Source organism: Plectropomus leopardus, chromosome 14 (genome assembly GCF_008729295.1).
Source record: "Plectropomus leopardus isolate mb chromosome 14, YSFRI_Pleo_2.0, whole genome shotgun sequence".
NCBI classification, from domain to species: Eukaryota; Metazoa; Chordata; class Actinopteri; order Perciformes; family Serranidae; genus Plectropomus; species Plectropomus leopardus.
Window position 1 is genome coordinate 14,522,594 of NC_056476.1, and position 18,889 is coordinate 14,541,482.

An 18,889-nucleotide genomic window follows, 5' to 3' on the forward strand; every position below is an offset into this window, starting at 1 on the left:
TTGGCAACGTCCATCACACCATGCACAACTACAACAATCAAACAAACAGAAGTTTTTAGAGTTTAAATATTTGTGCTGATTTTTATTAATTTTTTAAACTAATCTACGATACCGTACAACGTAAGCAAAGTAGATCTGGCTTCCAGAGTGAGAGCATGTTATTACGGATACAGCTGAATTGAGACAAAATTGCATTAATTCAAAGGTTTTTCTGTCCTGTTCAGAAACCACATTGGTGTATGAGTCAGCACTTGAAATGAAGAGTTCAGAATAGTCATGAATGAAACGCTATGGTTTTCAAGTACAGATGTTGTTCAAATGAGAAGCTTTTCTCAAAGTGAAGTAAGATGACACTGATGATGCTGAAATGATTGTTGTCCAATGATGGGAGCTTGTATTTGTGGGATTTTGAGCTGTGTGCATCCAGTTTCAACGGAGAAATCTACTCATAAGAAGACTAATGTGTGTTTCAAACTTCCAGCATTATCTGAAGTTTTATGAGGGCGGGGACATGCATTACCCATATAGACAGGTGGACCATCATGTTCACATGATAAATAATGAGATATCATGAGGTTATTGATTCACATTAAGAGAAAAGTGCAGTTTCTGTGACTTCTAACCCACTCCTTCAAAAACGAGGTCTCCGAGAATCCAGTTAAGCTCAACTCAGTTCTAATTTTTTTTGCCAAACCCACTGAAATGAGTCAATCATAAAACAGTCCATAAAGGCGCCACTCCGAGACATCGAGCCATTCAAGATCAGCCTTGTTCACTTCAGTTCACCAAAATCCACAGCACTTAATCACGCGGATAAATCCAGCAGTTTGTGGAATCTTTACATGGAAATTACCATGAAATGAATGAGCGTTTGTGTTTTTTATGCTCAGTGATAAATACCGTCTTGATAAAGCTGATCAGTAGCGACGAGGCGAGGTCAAAAAGAAACTCCGGAGTTCTTCAGCCGAATGTCCACACTTCCAGCTCCATCACTCTGAAATCATCAGTTTCAGAGAGGCAACAATTGTTGAAAGTGTAGCAGGGGCTGCTGCGCCCCAAGTACAGATTCTCATCCACCCACAGACCAAAGTGACCACTGCAGAAAAAGAGACAAAGAAAAATGACTGAAATGTGCATCCAGTTTTTTTTTTTTTTTTTCAAAATATGCCAAATACATTCCAGACAAAATAGAGAGGAGGTGGTAAAAAAGCATTACCTTCCACCACCAATGGCAAAAGAGTCCAAGTCTCCTTTAATAAAAAAGGAGTTCTCTCCGGTCCATCTGAAGCACTGCAGAGAGAAGACAGAATCAATCATCACAAGACTGTTTTTTTGCCACCTCTCAAGCCTTTTGGGCACTATCTATTCAGGAAGTGAGGTTGTGAAAAATGCTTAATGTGTCTAGTGCAGCATCAATACCAATTTTAATAGGAGGGTTTCTGATTGCCTGATATCAGACAGAATTGTCAACTTGTTACACTCCATGTCCATCGTCAGTCCAACACTGCCTCCACTCAAGCTCATTCAACGAGGGAGAGGGATTCGATTTTACCTTAACCAGTCACTAGAAATAAACATATCCGTCTGAATCTAACTGAATCAACTGAAGTCCACACTCATGCATAGGCATTCAGACATACTTGTTTTGCTGGAGTGAAGTAAAACAGTTAAACAGCTTGGCAACGGTGTTATATCCAGCTATAGGTGTATATTTCATAGAGGACGCGGGGGACACGTCCCCCTCAGCTTTTAGAACATATGAATTTGTTCCTCACAATAAAAACGTGTAAACAGTAGAGGACTTTTATCTTAAGAAAATTAAAAACATTTCAAATATAAACTGATGCAGAAAAAAATAACAAGAATATAGGTCATTTGTGTTTGATATGTTTCATATGTGTCCCCTCAGTGTTGAAATGAAACCTACACCCTTGGTCCCGGCCGCACTTGTTTTTCAACTCAGAAACTGTTGTTTCATGTGATGATTTCATGATGCTAGAACCAGTCAACTCGAAGGAGTGGGCTGATTCAGAGGTCTGGTCTCAGGCAAGACTTCTTACTGAACTGAACTAACAGGCAGGCTTCACCTTGAAACGAGGATGCAACATGAAGAGAAAAGTTTCTCCTGTGCCGTAGAACGTCTCACTGAGCTTCAGAGGGTGCGAGAGAAAGGCCCCGAATATCTGATGAAGAAAAGTCACAGCAGCAAAACTATTAAAACTTAAGGACATTACAACACATAGAACTGATATTAGTTATAATGTAAAGTGTGTTTTACCTCATCAAGCGCATCCTTGATGACAATAAGCACAGGGGAGTCTGTGGCACCGAGTTTTCTGTAGAGGGACTTGAGGCTGGCGCCGTGACGGGACGTACTGTAAGTCAGCTGCCAGCTGTGGCCAACTGTCCTCGGGGGAAGCTCCTTACATAGCTGAGAGAAGATTAAAGAATGGGAGGAAATTTCTAATTTATAAGGGTTAAGGAGGAAGCAGCATAAATATGAACAGAGCCAGATGCTGACGTCTAAATCTTTGCAGCAATCAGCGTACTCTTCTCTTCTGTCTCTGGAGCTGTTTGCACCGGCTCCTGCAAATTTCTACCACTGCCTCGATCAGTTACTTTGTTTATGTTATTGTGTAAGTTTGCTGTTTCAAAGGGTTAACTAAGATTCACTAAAGTCACACAATAACACATCCAAACTAACTGATTGAGGCAGGGGAAGACCAGCAGCTTGTGTGTTCAGCGAGGGAAAATTATTGTTATTTCAATGCAGTCTGAGTTTGATGAGAGCACAGATACGTTTCGCTTTTGTACACTTCACCGTCAGAAAAAGCTATTTGGGAATTACTGAGAGTATATGGGCCGCTATGACTTCAGTTCTTCTTTTCTGTTTTTCTCTTTTTTTGGATTCTTTGTTCACTGTCGAGGCATGCAAGACAACACAATTTTAATGTAACAGTGTGAGTGACTGATGTACAAATGATAGTTTGGGGGATGAAGTGTTCTTTTAACTTGGTGTAGTTGTAGCTCAAGTGTTTAAGAAATGGAGACTTTTTAATTCGTCAATTAAAACCTGCACCACACAAACTAGTTCTCACAGAGAGATTGGTTGAATATTTACACCTCCTAACTCAAAGGTGTGGCAAACTTTTAACTGAATAGCTGTCTGAACCAAGTGACAAAACTATCTGTCTATAAACTATATGGAGTGAAAGGTGTAACAGGTAATATGGATTATAGTCAAATTAATTTTACTCACATAAAAAATCTAATTTCACAAAAAAGACAGAGAACCTGCAATACGAAAATAAGGAATAAACCTTATATATAGTCGACATATCTGATTGAAATACTATTTAATTACAACGCTGCAGGACTGACTCTGTTCTACAACAAAATAGTGTCAAGACTAACCTTAATTTACAAGTATCACATTTTTTATTTACCTTTGACATGCCCTGACTGTTAAAGAAACCAAATTTTTGAAACACAATAAACCTCAAATCATGCACAAATAACATTAATATAAAAAATAATGTAAAGGTTGCATCAGAATTATTTCTAGAACACCAATATGCCCTTGTGTATACATTAATAAGTTAAACAAAGTCAAACCAACATTTCAAAAGCTTTTGATGATTAAGTTACACATGACACTGTTATTTTTATGTCAAAGCTCAAGATGTTGCATTGACTTCGTGTTTAACTTACATATTTGTTTTGCATCTGACTGAAAGGCACTGCAAATGTTTCCTAGCAACCTATTCATACATTACTAAAGTCTCAAAGTCCAGTTGAAGTTTCTTTTGTGGTCACAAATTCCTGTGAAAGTGATTTTTTTCTATTCATTAGTAATCGTTTTTAAAGTTTAAAACTAAGAAGTGGGTAAATAAAAAATAAAACAAATTTAATGGAATAAATATCATGAAATGTTCTTTTATTCACTCCACAAGTTTTAATGTTGATTGAAACATGATTTAGTATTTTGAAGCGAGCTAATAAGACACAAACTTTGCGATGCGTTTACAAAGAGCAGGTGCATGTGTGTGAGGAGTTTGTGTGCATCACCCACTTCTCTGACATGTGAAGCTTGTAAAATGTGGCTGCTCTCCACGATGTTATTGAGTCCGTCAGGGTCCCTGTCGATGACCAGGGTCGGCTTATCCCCGCTCTTTTCCATCAAAACCATCTGAAAGAAAACCTCTGATGAATTAAAAACAAAACAAGCTAGATTGTTCATGAGGGATTTTTGACTTCCCTCCGTCACGACACTCACCTTGAGGCAAGTGTGTTCACAAACAAACACACCTGTTCTTTTCCATTATTTGCACCAACATCCAGGTAAATCTCTCCTCGGAGACTGAAATAAACCCACTCACCTCCCAGTCGTCTCCTGAGCTGCGGTGCCTCTGTAACACCTCCTCCTCCTCCTCCTCCACCTCCTCCTCCTCTTCCTCTTTGTCCTCAATGAGTACAAACTCCTCGTCGTCACGGTCTGCCTCCCCCTCTTCCTCCCCTCCCTCAAGTATACACAAGTCCGGCCGACAGTGTGTCAGGTAGGCGTACAGCTCATCAGAGCTGCAGGGGAAAGACAAAGCAGTCAGACAAACAACTCCAACAGCTGCGTCAACATGGTGAAACCTACATGACCAGGAGGAGCGCTTCAGTGTTATTCATGCTTTTTTTCCTTTTAATTGACCTTTATTTCCATATGCAATCATATGCAGTGGTGTGATGTAATAAAGTAATAATAGTGCTTATGTATTTTTTGGGATTATCTGTTCTTCACTTTAGTTTATATTTATGTCAACCTTTAATCCACTACATTTCCTAAATATTTTTTTTATTCATTTATTTTATTAAAAAGGGACCATGTACAGATTAAAACATAAATGTGACCATTTGATGCACCATGCCAGATTATATTTTAGAGCTAATTCGCATTTTACTCCACTACATTTCCCAAATAAAATGCATACTTTTACTCCAATACTCCTCCTCTTAGCATCTTACTACTACAAAATGAGTAAAGGGAGGAAAATGGGAGAGAGGAAGGCTGAACGAATGAAGGAATGGGAGGGAATGAAAAAATGCATTTTGCTCTTTAAATCTTTTAAGTTGAAGTGAAGTGGAGAACGCCATGTGTTTCTTTAAGTGTAATGTACACCCTATTTTTAAGGTAGCGTATGCTACAAAGAAATACATTTTATAATTCTGACCGCTTGCTGTTTTTATTAACAGCAATTACTTGTACTTTTACTTTCAATACATAATATTGTAAAATTACTTTGGATACTTAATTACAGAAGAAAATCTTAATGTGTGACAGGTGCGTCAGAGGAGGGAACAATCTAAAGACAAAGAGAGAAACTCTTGCACACTGTCCTTCTTACTGCTGACATATTTATTGAGTGAAAAAAAAGGATGTTTCATCAGCTGATGAAGGTCTGCTAGACCGAAACAAAGTTTTTTTCACTCAATAAATATGTCAGCAGTAAGCAGGACAGTGTGTGAGAGTTTCTGTCTTTGTCTTTAGTTACTTAATTACAGAAAATATACGATACTTAGATTAATTAAGTAATATTCTAATAGGGGACTTCAACTTCTACCAGAGTCATTTTCTGGTAAGATATCTGTACTTATACTCAAGTATGGCTTTCAGGTACTTCATCCTCAACTGCTCATATGGAAACATGATACATAAATCACATAACAAATGTAAGCATTGCACCAACCTTTTTGTTCTATTCATCAGCTCCCATTTAATCTCATTTTATCAATGTACAATCACCATATGTTTAAGCAGACTCTTCTGCTTAAAGGCATCTGAACACAGCGCAACAAAAGTGATGATGATCCAGGGTCCAGAGGGTTACATTTCTGGTCCATGTGCATTTTTCTGTCATTAGTTACTGTACCTCTCTTGAGAAAGGGCCAGCCAGGAGTCCCTTCTTGGTAAAGTTTTGGCCGACCCCAGGTGAAGGCCTCCTGCACTCTTTTTCTTTCCTGCAGATGGCTGAACCCGCAGCCGCACAAACATCAGACTCCCAGGACTTCCTGCTGATGACCTCCGAGGCGCTGAAAACAAACAGAGAGAAAGGGTTCACTCACGGTGAGGAAAATTAAAAGTCCCATATAATAGTACTATTATATAATAATATAATAGTTATATTTCCAAGTCTTCTTTTCATACAAAGCAGGTCTAATTGCTATACAAATGCTGTTTCGGTATGAAAATGCCCAATCCACAGAAAAATGCACACAGTCCATATTCAGAAACTGTACCTTTAAAACAAGGACTGTGAAGTGGTATGCCACAACTATACTATATTAAAGAAGAAACTGTTGCTACAGTGCCATTACAGTCCATCCCCAGCTGCAATAGAGCCAGGAGCGCAGATGGGGAAGACCCGGAAACACTGAGCGATCAGAGCAGACTGGGCTTTTTTGGGATGTGAGCAAACAGAAACAAGGTCAATACAGATATACTCAGGCAGACAATGCTGGAAAAAAGTGTTTTTGAACACTGAGCATAATTTGCTTGATTTCTTTCAAAAACATGGAAGGATGGTAACGAGCAACTTAAAAAGAAATGACCCACAATTAGCAACAAATTAGTAAAATGTTACAAGAAAATTACCATAGAAATTGCAAAAAAAAGGGGGGAGATAAAAAACAAAAACAAACAAGGAAATAAATGACCTTGAAAATTCACAATTCCAATAATAAATATAGTTTCCCTAATTATTTTAATACTCTCACTATCTCTCTTTTCTTGCTTTTTCTAAAAAAATATATTTTCAGGTTGTTTTCTTGTCACCTTTTACCAATGGCTCAAAATTTTCTTATTGCATTTTCCAATGTTTTTGAAGAGAAATGCTCACGTTTCGAAGGTTTAAATACTTGTGAAAGGCGCCTGAATGCAGCACAAAAAAACAGATGTCCATCCAGGTTTAAAGTGGTTAAAACATGTAAACATGTTCAAGTAGAAACCCAAAATAAAAATAATAACAAAACATTTGCATGATATGGGACCCTTAAAACAAGAAAATAAACCATTTTTCAGATGCTCACCTGCAGTCTGACTCTTCACAGAGGACTTCCCCGTTTCATCAGTGTGCAGCAGCTCCGTCTTCATTTTACTCGCCGTCTCTTGACCTCCACAGCAGAAGGTGGCTGCGCTGCTCAGGACTGCCACTCCCAGGCTGCCCACAGACGCCTCTGACAGCACCTCCAGAGGACTGCTATCAAGCTCCACCTCAGCCTCCGCCATGTCTCTGCTCTCTGCCTCCTCCTCCTCCGCAGAAACCTCTCTGGTCAGGCTCAGTGCCAGACTGGACAAATCTGACGGAGCCACAGACACCAGAGCCGGCAACGACTCTGCCTTTGGGTTTGGGAGGCCGCCTGCTCGGCTTTTGGTGGTTTTCAACTTCTGGAAAATTTTCTTTCCTTTTCTCCTAATAAGAAAAGAATAAAAGAGGGAATAAAGACTCTCCTGTAACAGTCTGTGTGTGTTGTTTAGGAGCAGTGAATCATTGCTGACCTCTGCTGGGAGGTGCTGAAGTGAACATGTGAGATGTCAGAGAAGAAGGAGACCGAGGCCAGATTGTCAACAGAGCAGGACAGCAGGTATTCCTCACAGCCGTGTTCCTTCACCAGAGCGTGCGTCTTACACGGGTCAAAGAAGATCTTATTCGATGTCACCAGCAGGATGCCTGAAACCACACCCTAACAGAGACAGTGGGCGCTGATGTTACCTCACAGATGTCTGTCTGATGACGTGAATTATGTAACCGTTGATCACACCCACCTTACGGTCGGTAATGTAGCGGCAAAACAGTTTGAGGTATGGCATGGCCTCAGGGCCCTCCCCCTGACAGCACTCTGGGGGCAGAGCCAGTAAACACAGCTGTCCATCAGGCATCGGCACCGCCTCCACATCCTGTCAGCATCACATATTGTATCCGCATTAAAGACAAAATATACTTTATGATAAAACAAGAGCTGTAGCTATTAGTTGATATCAGCTTTTTTTTACTGACAAACAATGAAGAAAAGGTCCAGTGTGTAGGATTTAGGGGGATCTATTGGCAGAAATAGAATATAATATTTATAACTATGGTTTCCTAAGTGTATAATCACCTGAAAATAAGAATCTAAGTTTTTTTGTTACCTTAAAGGCATAGTTGAGCTGTTTTTAAAATGGGGTTGTATGGGGTAATAATCCACAGACATTATTTAACATACAGTGGATATCAGTCAGCACAGCACCAGTTTGGAGAAGAAGGCTGCAGTCTGAAGCTAAGCAATATTGCTGCTGTGCTACAAAACACATTTTAAACCACCTAAAGAAGTCCTACCTAAAATATCAGTTAAAGTGCATGCTTTATTGAGAGTATTTTCTACTAAATGTCAGACAGTGATTTCCAACAGGAAAATGCAGCCAAAGCCAGACTCCACTGAGAAAAATAGTGATTAAACACTGTTGAACACAGGAGCTGCTGGTCGACCACGGCCTTGATCAATCTGTTTTTTTGTGTGATTGTGTGAGTTTGGTGTTAGAAAAAAAATAGTTTAGGTTCACCAAAGTCACACAATAAAACAAACTGATCGAGGCAGCGTAGATCAGCATCTCCTGTGCTCAGCGAGCTAAAATTACTGTTTTTGTCAACAGAGTCTGGTAGTTATGATGGGAATCTGACACTGCTTCCCCGTTGGAAATGGCCATCTGGCAGAAAGATTAAACAGTGAAAATACTTTTAATATAGCGTACACTTAAAATTATATCAACATTTTTAGCCTGCCTCTCCAAACTGGGGGCGTGGCAACTGACATCTACTGTTTATAATACACTGACTATAGATAAGTACCCCATACAACTCCACTTCAAAAAATCTGAACTATCCCTTTAAAATGTGCCGTTTATATCTACACACAGAGCTTAGAGGGGAAATCACTTTAGTCAACTGCTAAAAACTCAGACATTTTTGTATTTTCTTTACTTCTAAACATTAATATATTAAAATAATGCAAACGTAGTGTTTTCTAAAGTACATGAAGTGCAGTAAAGGAAGTAGTTTTGTCTTACCAGTAGTTTGTCATATTCTGCCTCTGGTGAGGGTGGCTGAGGTTGAGCAGCAAGTGTTTCCAAACACGCAGGATCCGCCTCGGCCTCTCGCTTCTGTTTAGGATCAACATCCAGTTCTGGTTGAGATGATCCTTGACTGGTGGAAGTGTTTTTTCCCTTCGGGACGACCAGCTGCTTCAGAATGGAAGCCATGATAAGAATAGCTCTGACATTAAAATAGATACAGCCCAGTGACAGGAGTGACTACTTCCTCTTTCTACAGGCCAACATTTCCCCTCCTCTCTTTGTTTGTAGTCACATCTTAGCTCCATGTCACACATGAGGGCTGGTGGCAGATTTTTACAGTTGCATTAAAATGGCTGAAGAGTACATGTTGTGCATTATCAGTCCGAGTTTTCTTACAAGGACAGATTTCTTGCTGAGGTTGCCGGAATAGGTTTAAGATGGATCAACACACTTCCTGCTTGAAACTACTCTAAGCTGAAGTCATCAGACCGACAGAGAAAATGTTTTGTTTTGCAAATCAAGTTAAAAATGGTAGGATAAAAACATGTAAATTATATCGTTTTACACATGCAATATGCGCACTTTGAGAGGGCTTCACATGTCAGGTGCCATTATGTGCTTACAGTTCACTCTTACCTCTTTCTGGATAAGGGTAGCAGACGCGGAGGGTGAAGTTGAAATGGAGGGACGTTGACCCATTTTGCCCTCATCTGCTGAGGACGTACCGTTACTGTTGAACCGAGACGAGATGCTGAACACCGTGTCTCCAGGGAGACCCTGAAACACCAATGCAAGAAAATGTTTCGTGGAAGTTCTGATCACACACCAGAAGTTTTTCTTTATTCATGCATGAGATCATTTGCATCCATCCCGATGCATCCAGCAACCTAAACACTTTGAGCTAGGACAGCGTTAAAAAACTTTAAGGAGCCTTGTTCACTTGGGGGTTTACTACTCGGTTCTAACTGTCATGGAAAACCTGGATATTATGAAAATTAAGAAAAATATATATTCTTATTATTCTTTTTACTCATGTATATTCCTGTTGTACATTGTAGCATTACAGACAAATATTATATATCTAACTTTACGTGCTAATTTTACACATTGCATTGTAGCATTCGGCACAGTTTTGAATTTTTAAACACTTTGCATACTCAGCACGTTATACTTACTTATAATTCTTAAATATTTCCATACTAATGGTAATTGTCTTTATTATTACTGTATTTCAATTATATGTTTTCACATTGTGCTGGTGCTTATTTCTACTTTCTGTGATCCTCTATGATTGGCATCAGAGTGACTGCAACGATAATACTGATAATACTGATAATAAATGTCTGATTCTGATTCTGGAATTCCAAAGTTTCATTTTCCAGCCCTGGAAAAGGCATGAAATTAGTAAAAATAATTTTAAGTTTTATAAAAGCTTTGTAAAAAATGTTACATGGAATGTATTGTTAAAATAATCTTCGGTGGATAACCTACCATGTAATCTAACATGACAGTAAATCTATTTTCTGTAGCTGTCAAAGCAACATAAAGCTCTAATATGTGTCGCTGTGTGACATTTCGTTGACATCGTGTATGTTTCTCTGTTTTGTCCCTGCACTCTTTCTCTCTCTTCGTGTGTGTTGAAGTTGAATCTGATATGTTTGAAAAATGCTGGGCAAGTGGGACAAGGGAGAAAAAAAATGTTATTGGTCCGTGAAATTTCATGGAAAAGTGTTGCTAGAGGAACCTTCAATATCTCAAATGGGGCACCTGCAGGAAATTAATCAATGAGGCTACTAAAAGCTTTCCTTCTGGGAAAACAGCCATTTCATAATTGTTGTTTCTAGAAGTCATTCTGGGAATATACAGACATATATAGCTTTCTATAGTCACAGTTATAGTATTATTTTTTAAATCTTGAGTAAATGAACAAAATTGAACTTCATTCCTTATTAAAACTGACGGGAAAGCACCTCAAAAATACCCCTTTATTCAAAAACTATTGTAGACTATTATCAAGGGGACAGATTATTAGTCTGCAATGAGCCACAAAGCTATAATTGTTATTATTATAATTATTATTATTAATTATGCTAATATGCTTCAATAACAAAAATGTTGCATATGACTGACTATTTTTTTCTAAAATATCAATTTGTTGATACATATTGTTCCTGAATATTTGAAACAGTTTTAGTACTCATTTTCTGCAGTTGATACATCGGCATCGGCTGCACTTTCTCTCTCTCTCTCTTAATGTTAATGTTGACTACAATCATTCTATTGTTTTCTGCCTTGTTATGTCTATCTTTTAATAAAAACTCAGTTTTCCCCATGTCATCAAAAAATGTTAATGATTATCGATATTTTTCAAGGCATATACCGAAGTTAGAAATTCCATGACAAACTGTATGTAAACCACTCACTATTTACTCTGTGCTCTACTCACTATAATCTGGCAGTATGTATCAACAAGACTGGCTAGTTAACTATCCATGTCTCCAAATCAATATTACAAATTTCACAAACAAATGAGTACATCTGTAGTGTGTAGCTACTATCAGCTGCAGTAACATCTTTACGAGTTGAACTGCGGCTCGACACAAGGTAGAAAACAACGTTCAGTCAAATAAAAGCTACAAACCCAAATACTGACTGCCATTTGTTGTGCAGATCTCACTGCGTGCTTCAACTCTAAATCAGTTTGACAGTTACATCAGGTTGGATCGGAACCTGTGAATAATATAAATTATAGTTTGAAACAGTGGAAGTGAAGCATCAGTCATCCACTAACAGATGGATCCATTGACCTAAATCAGATTACTGACGCCTGACAGATTATGTGACCACAGAAAAACTGTGTGCTTTTGTGTGGGAATGAGCATGTGGATATGTCTGGAGCTGTGTGTGTGTGTGTGTGTGTGTGTGTGTAATTGTCTAAGCATAAATTTTGTGTGTGTGTTTGAACAAACACAAGCTGCTCAATAGTTGAAAAAAAAAAACCCAACAAAAAAAAACAGTAGAACAATTATTAAAATTAAATTATCGCCTTCGCCTCTTTAACTGCCTGTAAGAAAATTTCCTCTTCTGCTGAAATCCCTTCTTCCCCCTGAAGTGTCACTGTAGTTGTTCACCTTAAGACCCTGTATAAGATCCCTTAGATTATGTGTATACAAAGATGTGCATCTGTGCGCTTGCTGTGACCCCTTGAGGTTTTCAATAGTACTACTATTGAATAATAATAATAATAATAATAATAATAATAATAATAATAATAATAATAATAATGATATAATAACAACAATAATAATAACTCTCCTTTTCCTTATTTATATTTTTTACATGTATCATTACTCATGTTACTTTTATTAGCATTCTATATATATATATATACATACATATACATATACATATATATATATATATATATATATATATATATATATATATATATATATATATATATATATATATATATATATATATATATATATATATATAGGCTGAAAATTCTTCAAGATACTAAACGCTTCCTACTTGTTCCATGTATCACCGTCTTGTTTCAATAAATTATTTGGAAAAAGAAGGATGTGTTGCTAAAATCTCTACTTTCAATCTCAACATACACTCATCATAAAATACTTTAAGTTGAATCAACACATCTGTAAAACTGAACATTATAACTGTTATGTTAGAGTGCAGTAGTTTTAGCTTGGTGCACCTAATAAACTGGCAACTGAATATACTGCATGTGATTTGTCTTCAGCTCAAAAAAATCCATATATCTTAAACAGAAGCAGCAAATGTTACTGACTTGAAAAAGAAAGGAAGGAAGAAAAATAACAATGAAAATATCACAGGTTTCCAGGCAAAGGTCAAACAAATCAGACTAGAGCACTTAGTAATAAGCACTGACACCCCTTGCAGCTTCATGATAATAGAGAAATCAACCCTTGCTTACATATTGAACAAATCAGCAGCAATATCAAAAATCCAGCTGATAAATACCTTTGAATAAACGTCTGAATATACATTCCTCCGGCTGTATTTGTCGTAGAGACTCTGAAAGAGACTCTGTTTTCCCATGGTGCTCACGGACGACTCTGACACTCACCTCTGAACCTTGGACGGTCTTTATCAACTCTTCCATGACCATAAATTGTGACACTAATTACCAGCCGCCAAATGCTTCCCTCTAGCAAAGATGATATATGCAGCAATAAATCCACTGTCTGTCCGTTGCTTCCCAACTTCCTCTAACTTGTTCCTACAAGCTGTGTTGCTCAATGCACACAATATGAACAATATAGTCTGAAAAGTCAAAAACAAAAACATGTGACTCACCCTGCTGCTTGTGCTGTCATCTGATGCTCCACTCATAAGCTCCTGCTTCACCGCAGCATTGTTTAGATCCCATGAAGTCCCTGTGAGTAAAAACGAATAATGACAAAACATCCTGAGCACAGCACAAGTATCAGGAGGCAGACTTCCTTTCCTAACAGGTTTAAAACACTCCAGCTCATGTGCCTGCCGTTCCTCTCTGTATGAAAATAGCTTTATGCAAAGAGATGGCCACCAGGCTCCCTGTGAGAATTATAAAATGTAAATTCCAACTCAAGTTCATCCCACAATTTGCCTCCACTTAATGCAAACAGCCTGCTCACTGAAGCACGCTGCAGGCTCACCTTGCAGGTAGTACTGTCGCAGTTTGGGGTTTCTGATGTGAGGGGTGTGGTTGAGAGGCCGGCCCACGGTCACTTGGTGCTGACGCTGGCTGCTGGCTGCAGGCTCCTGCATCACTCGGGCCTGAGGTTGAGTCTCCCAAGGCCGCTTAGCGAACTGTGGAGGCTGAGAGACGCCAGGAGGAAGCTTAGAACCGAGCCTGAGAGAGAGCAGGAAAAAACAGATGCAAATATATTTAAAGGAGCAGTTCACCCTAAATCAAAATACTTATTTTTCCTCTTATCTCCAGTGCTTTTATCAGTCTAGACTGTTTTGACGTGAGTTGCCGAGTGTTGGAGATATCTGGCAGACATCTGACAAACTCAGCAGCAATGTCTCTTTCCATAAATCATGACCCAGTTACTCAAGATAATCCACAGACTTTGTTGTGAGCAGTTTCATGTCAGAACTATTTTCTGTCTACCAAACTACAAAAAAGGAAGCATGCATCTACTCATGGATGACAGGCTTGTGCTCCTGACAGTGTGAGATGTGAAAATTAATGGCGTGCTCCTCTACTGAGCTGTAAGGTAAGCTAGCAAGCTATGTTTGTCTGTTTTCTATTTGGGGGGAACTGTCCCTTTATGCAGGTTACACATCTGCACACACATTAAGTCTGAATGTTTTCTAAAAAACACTGAAAGCATGTCATAAGTTACAGCTCATAACATTGTTCAAATATATAACTGATAGTCTAATCAATAATGAAAATATTCACTTAATTTCCTGTTATGGTGAATTTTATGCACCAGTTTAGGCCTTTTAAATATTATGGAGTAAATAGAAAAAACAGGAAAGTACCACTACTACTAAAAAACAATAGATACTTCATAATGCCAAAATGCGTTGAATTATCTACCGTTTTTATTAGAACTAGATTAAAAAACAATAGATACTTTAACACGTTTTGGCGTCCAGCTTCAGGAAGTATTTCAACTTACTGCTTTAAGACGAGTGCCTTGGTTCCTCTCTGTTTTTTCAGTTTGTTCATGTCCTTCACCAAAGAACACCATCTTTTTTGTGCTTTGTTGTACTATTACTAGTTTCAAGAAGCCCTCCAGTTTTTTGGCTTTCTATTACGGAGTAACTGTTTTTAATTTTGTTGAAAATAAAAATATCGTCTTTAACCCTTAAAACACAACAGACTGTCTATTTACCATGACTGCCTAAATCCTATTCAAAATTGGACTGCTGCTAATTTTCTTCAGCTTAATTCTGACAAAACAGACGTTCTTGTTTCATTCTCATCAGTAAGACGCTGAGCAGGAACTGCTGAAGAATATTACTTAACTTGCTGCTTTTCTTACTTAATGGTAGCAAGACATCCCTGGGTGTGTGTGTGTGTTTTTTCCTGTGTTGTATTTCTGTGATGCTCTACTTGAGTTAGCAAATTGCTCTTCACAGACAAAGTTTTTTGAACTGAATTGAGTTTACGAGTGGTCAAAAACGCTGCTGCAAAGCTCTTAACTGTTGATCTTCGAAAAGATCTCACGTGACTTCAAACTGGATTTCTTTACACAGATGCTAAACAAATATACTTTACTTATTAAAATTAATGATTGACATTTTAAAGTTAACTGAATTGCTGTCCAATGTCCCATGATCTCCACAGTCTCTGCTGCAGGTTCAGACTTACAAATGGATACTTAATTTCTCAAATCATTGACTACTTGTTGGTTTCTGAAATAATAAAGTTGAGGTGGGACCAAGTCATAATTCTGTGAGTCAGAAATAAGTCTCAAGTCAAGACTGACAAGTCCCAAATTCAAGACTCAAGTCCTAAACTTTGAGTTTCGAGTTCTGCTCAAGTCATAATGTATTAACTAAAAGTAATGCAATGCAAACAGGCTGAAAAATAAAATCTACAAAAATGATTTTAAAATGTAGATTTATTCGTTAAAACAAATTTTTCAGAAGTTATTGCATCTCTGCATGCAGTCTTCAACACGCGCATTTTGCAAACTGCGATTTGTCTTTTGTTGACCACCACAAAGTTTTTGTTCGCGAACAAAGTTAATTTTGTTATCACTTTTTCTAACTGCTTAGTAATGTATCATTACCTCTTCGTGGTCTTCTCCTGTAACTTGACTGGATGCTGCCAGATTGGTTCAAACAAAGAGGATAATCTGGGAAATTAAATGTTGACTTGCTGGGTATTAATAGCATTAATATAAATTGATTCAGTAGAATTAATTCATGGCACATATTTTAAATAACATACTTTTTAATCTTTGGGCTTGAGGGAAGGCATCAAATATTTTCAAGTCAAAAGGTTGAAGTCCGAGTGAGGTCAAGTCATTGATGTTACATTGAGTTGCAAGTGTTTTTTTTGTTTTTGTCAAGTTGAATCTGAAGTCGTCAAATTTGTGACTCGAGTCTGACTCAATTCAAAGTCATGTGCCTAGAGTCCACTTCACTGCAACAAGGTGATGAAACGGGTATCAGATATAATGAAAACCTAAGGTGTCATCTTCAGATTGCTTGTTTTGGCTAACAAACAGTGAAAACTCCAAAGACATTCAATTTTGTATCACATAAGACAAACAAAAGCAGCAAATGTACACATCTTAAAATCCAGCAAAATAACCTAAACTTAAAGATCAATTTACTAGTGTTTGTAGTTTTTAACCATATCTCATGATCTTCATTCAGACTTAATTAGGTTAGGTTAGGTATTAGGTTTTACATTATTTCTGCACAAATACTGCTCCTTAAGTCAAACATGAATGTCCACACTTTAATATAAATTCTGTGTTAGGGTGGATTTCCTCTCTAATAGCAAGGATTCAATGATTAATTGTTTCGAATATCTGAAGTGTGAATAGCTGTATAGAGCAGCATCACAGTCCAATCAGAGTTATTTATAGGGGGAGTGGGAGTTGTCTGTGCAATGGATGTCGTTCAGTGTCCTTCAGTGACAGTGGTTGAAACCAGTTAACGAAAATGTGCATATTATGCTAAAAAAAAAAAAAAGAAAAAAAAAGAAAATCCTCCATGTATTGCAGCCTGGCATGACACATGCTTAGTGATAATCTGGACATGTTACCCTTGTTATTAGAATAATGAAAGACTGAATTGTGGCGTGCTTATAAATCTGAGATGTAAATGCCAGCCAAACTCGTCACATGTCTGCTTAGAGCTTTCCCCTTTTGTTTTCTCTTCAGTAATCCATGTATTGAGAAGCCTGACCTGGTCTTGACGTTGCCAAAATAGCTGGTTCTGGTCTTGTCCCTCTGGGGCTCGTGGTCCATGGCTCCCAGAGTCTCCGGCCTCCTCATGGACTGAGCCATTTTCTGTCTTTTTCTTTACCTTGACAGCGGCTGCAGACAGATGAGGGGCTCAGCTGGCATCCTTCCTCCTCCTTTTATTCCCCATGCCTACCTTTTGCTCCAGTTACACCTACACAAGACAGGAAGTCATAAGATGTAGGCTGATTTTCAGGGATGGTCAAACTTCTATCTGCAGCCACATGACCCCATAAGAAAGTGAGCTAGACATGGAGCAGAGTAATGGAGCCAGGTTGTCGGTCAATCAATATTATTAGTGTGTGTGCTTGCAATCAGTGCTTGTGGTCCAAGGTTGCTCATTTCCAGTAGCTTAATATTTCCATAATCATGTGATGTAAATTATTATTACTCATTAATATGGTGCTTCTTAATGGATTAGATAGCTTTAAACAGCGCACTGCTGTATTTAGACATTACCTAACACTATGATCATATCAGGACATAGGAATGCATCTGACCACCTCCGGCAAAAGTCAAATTTCGGCAACTCATACGGCATTACAAGGTTCACACCCCTTTTGGGTGGTGAATTAGCTGTCATCTCTGAATTAACGGCAACAACGGCGTTAGTTTAGCATTATCCTGCATCATCCAATAGCTCCTCACTCATATGCTAATATGATTAAAAGAATGACCACAATTTGCTTCCTGTAAATCCATGGGGGTGCAACAATCATCGTGGAGGAAGTCAGCATTTTAGACGACATCACAGAATGATCGAGACTGCTGCTATTGCAGAAAAAATGACATCAGCAGCACCGCAGAGATGAAGAATTCATGGGAGCATGAGGTAAACTAAGCGGTTTCCTTACTGACCTGTGTCTCGCCCAGGGATGGAGCTGGGTGGCGGTCATATGAGCGCGTCCTCATATTGCAGTGTTGTGATATCACTGCAGACAACAGTTACAAGTTCAATATTCACGCTCCGCCCACTGCTTAAAGGGCCGTCGCGCCGATTGTCAAGATAGTTCCCTCCTCTACAACAGCGAAGGCGGAAGTAGATGGGAGTGATTATCTTGTGTTTTCAGACATCTGATCTCATTAACCTTTCTCTTTTATTTTCTTATTTTTTTTATTGATTATCATTATTATATTGTATATTGTGTACTTATTACTTATTATACGCCTTGTTATATAAATAAGTAATAAAATATAGACATTATTATTTATTTTTTCATGGATTTATTTCATAGTCATTCATTTTTTCATTGTTCTTGATCATATTTATTTGTTGATGTATCTCTTTTTAATTTAATATTGACTAAAATGGCATTTCAATTTATTACTTTATTCAAATGCAAACACTGTTCACAATTATGGGCAACTAACATCTCAGTCTAGATATCTCACTTCAGTCATTTTTATTGCTGCAAGATTGAGCCTATATGGTACTGAAAAGCAACTGGTTTTACTATTCTAGTCGGCTACCAACATTTTAATTTGTATTTGCAATATTAATAAAAAATCGAATAAAAAAACAACCCTTAGCATCCCAAGAAAATACCGCAATATTGCGCTATATCGATTTTTCCCCCATCTTTAAACATTCCCCACCCATAAAACTTGTAGGCCTAGTTGTTGCTGAAGGGTTAAATGGATATTTATTTTGTCTTAGGCCTACAAGTAACAATGTAGTAGCAAAAAGACTCTTATACATGTCTAATTTATGTCTAAAATCAAATGACATCATTGTGATTTTTTAAAAATAAGGCTGCTGCATTTCTAAACCGGCTAAAAATGTAAGTTCTTTTTAAAATTGTGTACTTTTTATTTTTGATATGTAGATTTT

The 18,889-nt window shown here is 37.9% G+C and overlaps 1 protein-coding gene across 3 annotated transcripts; it reads right to left on the reverse strand.

Moving 5' to 3' along the window:
- Positions 1-52: 52 nt before the first annotated feature.
- Positions 53-18,001, reverse strand: si:ch211-15d5.11 (oxidation resistance protein 1). Of its 3 annotated transcripts, none has more exons than XM_042500331.1 (16): positions 17,917-18,001; positions 17,003-17,212; positions 13,777-13,973; positions 13,436-13,515; positions 9,731-9,871; positions 9,089-9,259; positions 7,811-7,942; positions 7,544-7,728; positions 7,075-7,457; positions 5,919-6,078; positions 4,380-4,578; positions 4,073-4,189; positions 2,279-2,431; positions 2,088-2,183; positions 1,217-1,290; positions 53-1,096 (listed from the first exon to the last, which is right to left on the reverse strand). In XM_042500331.1, exons 2-16 carry the CDS (start codon positions 17,101-17,103, stop codon positions 961-963), a joined length of 2,325 nt encoding a protein of 774 aa, XP_042356265.1. In that variant the 5' UTR covers positions 17,104-17,212; positions 17,917-18,001; the 3' UTR covers positions 53-960. The 3 variants fall into 3 exon arrangements, with proteins under 3 accessions (XP_042356265.1, XP_042356264.1, XP_042356266.1); XM_042500330.1 differs by having other exon boundaries at positions 9,089-9,262; XM_042500332.1 differs by lacking the exons at positions 13,436-13,515; positions 13,777-13,973; positions 17,003-17,212; positions 17,917-18,001 and adding an exon at positions 13,206-13,249 and having other exon boundaries at positions 9,089-9,262.
- Positions 18,002-18,889: the final 888 nt, after the last annotated feature.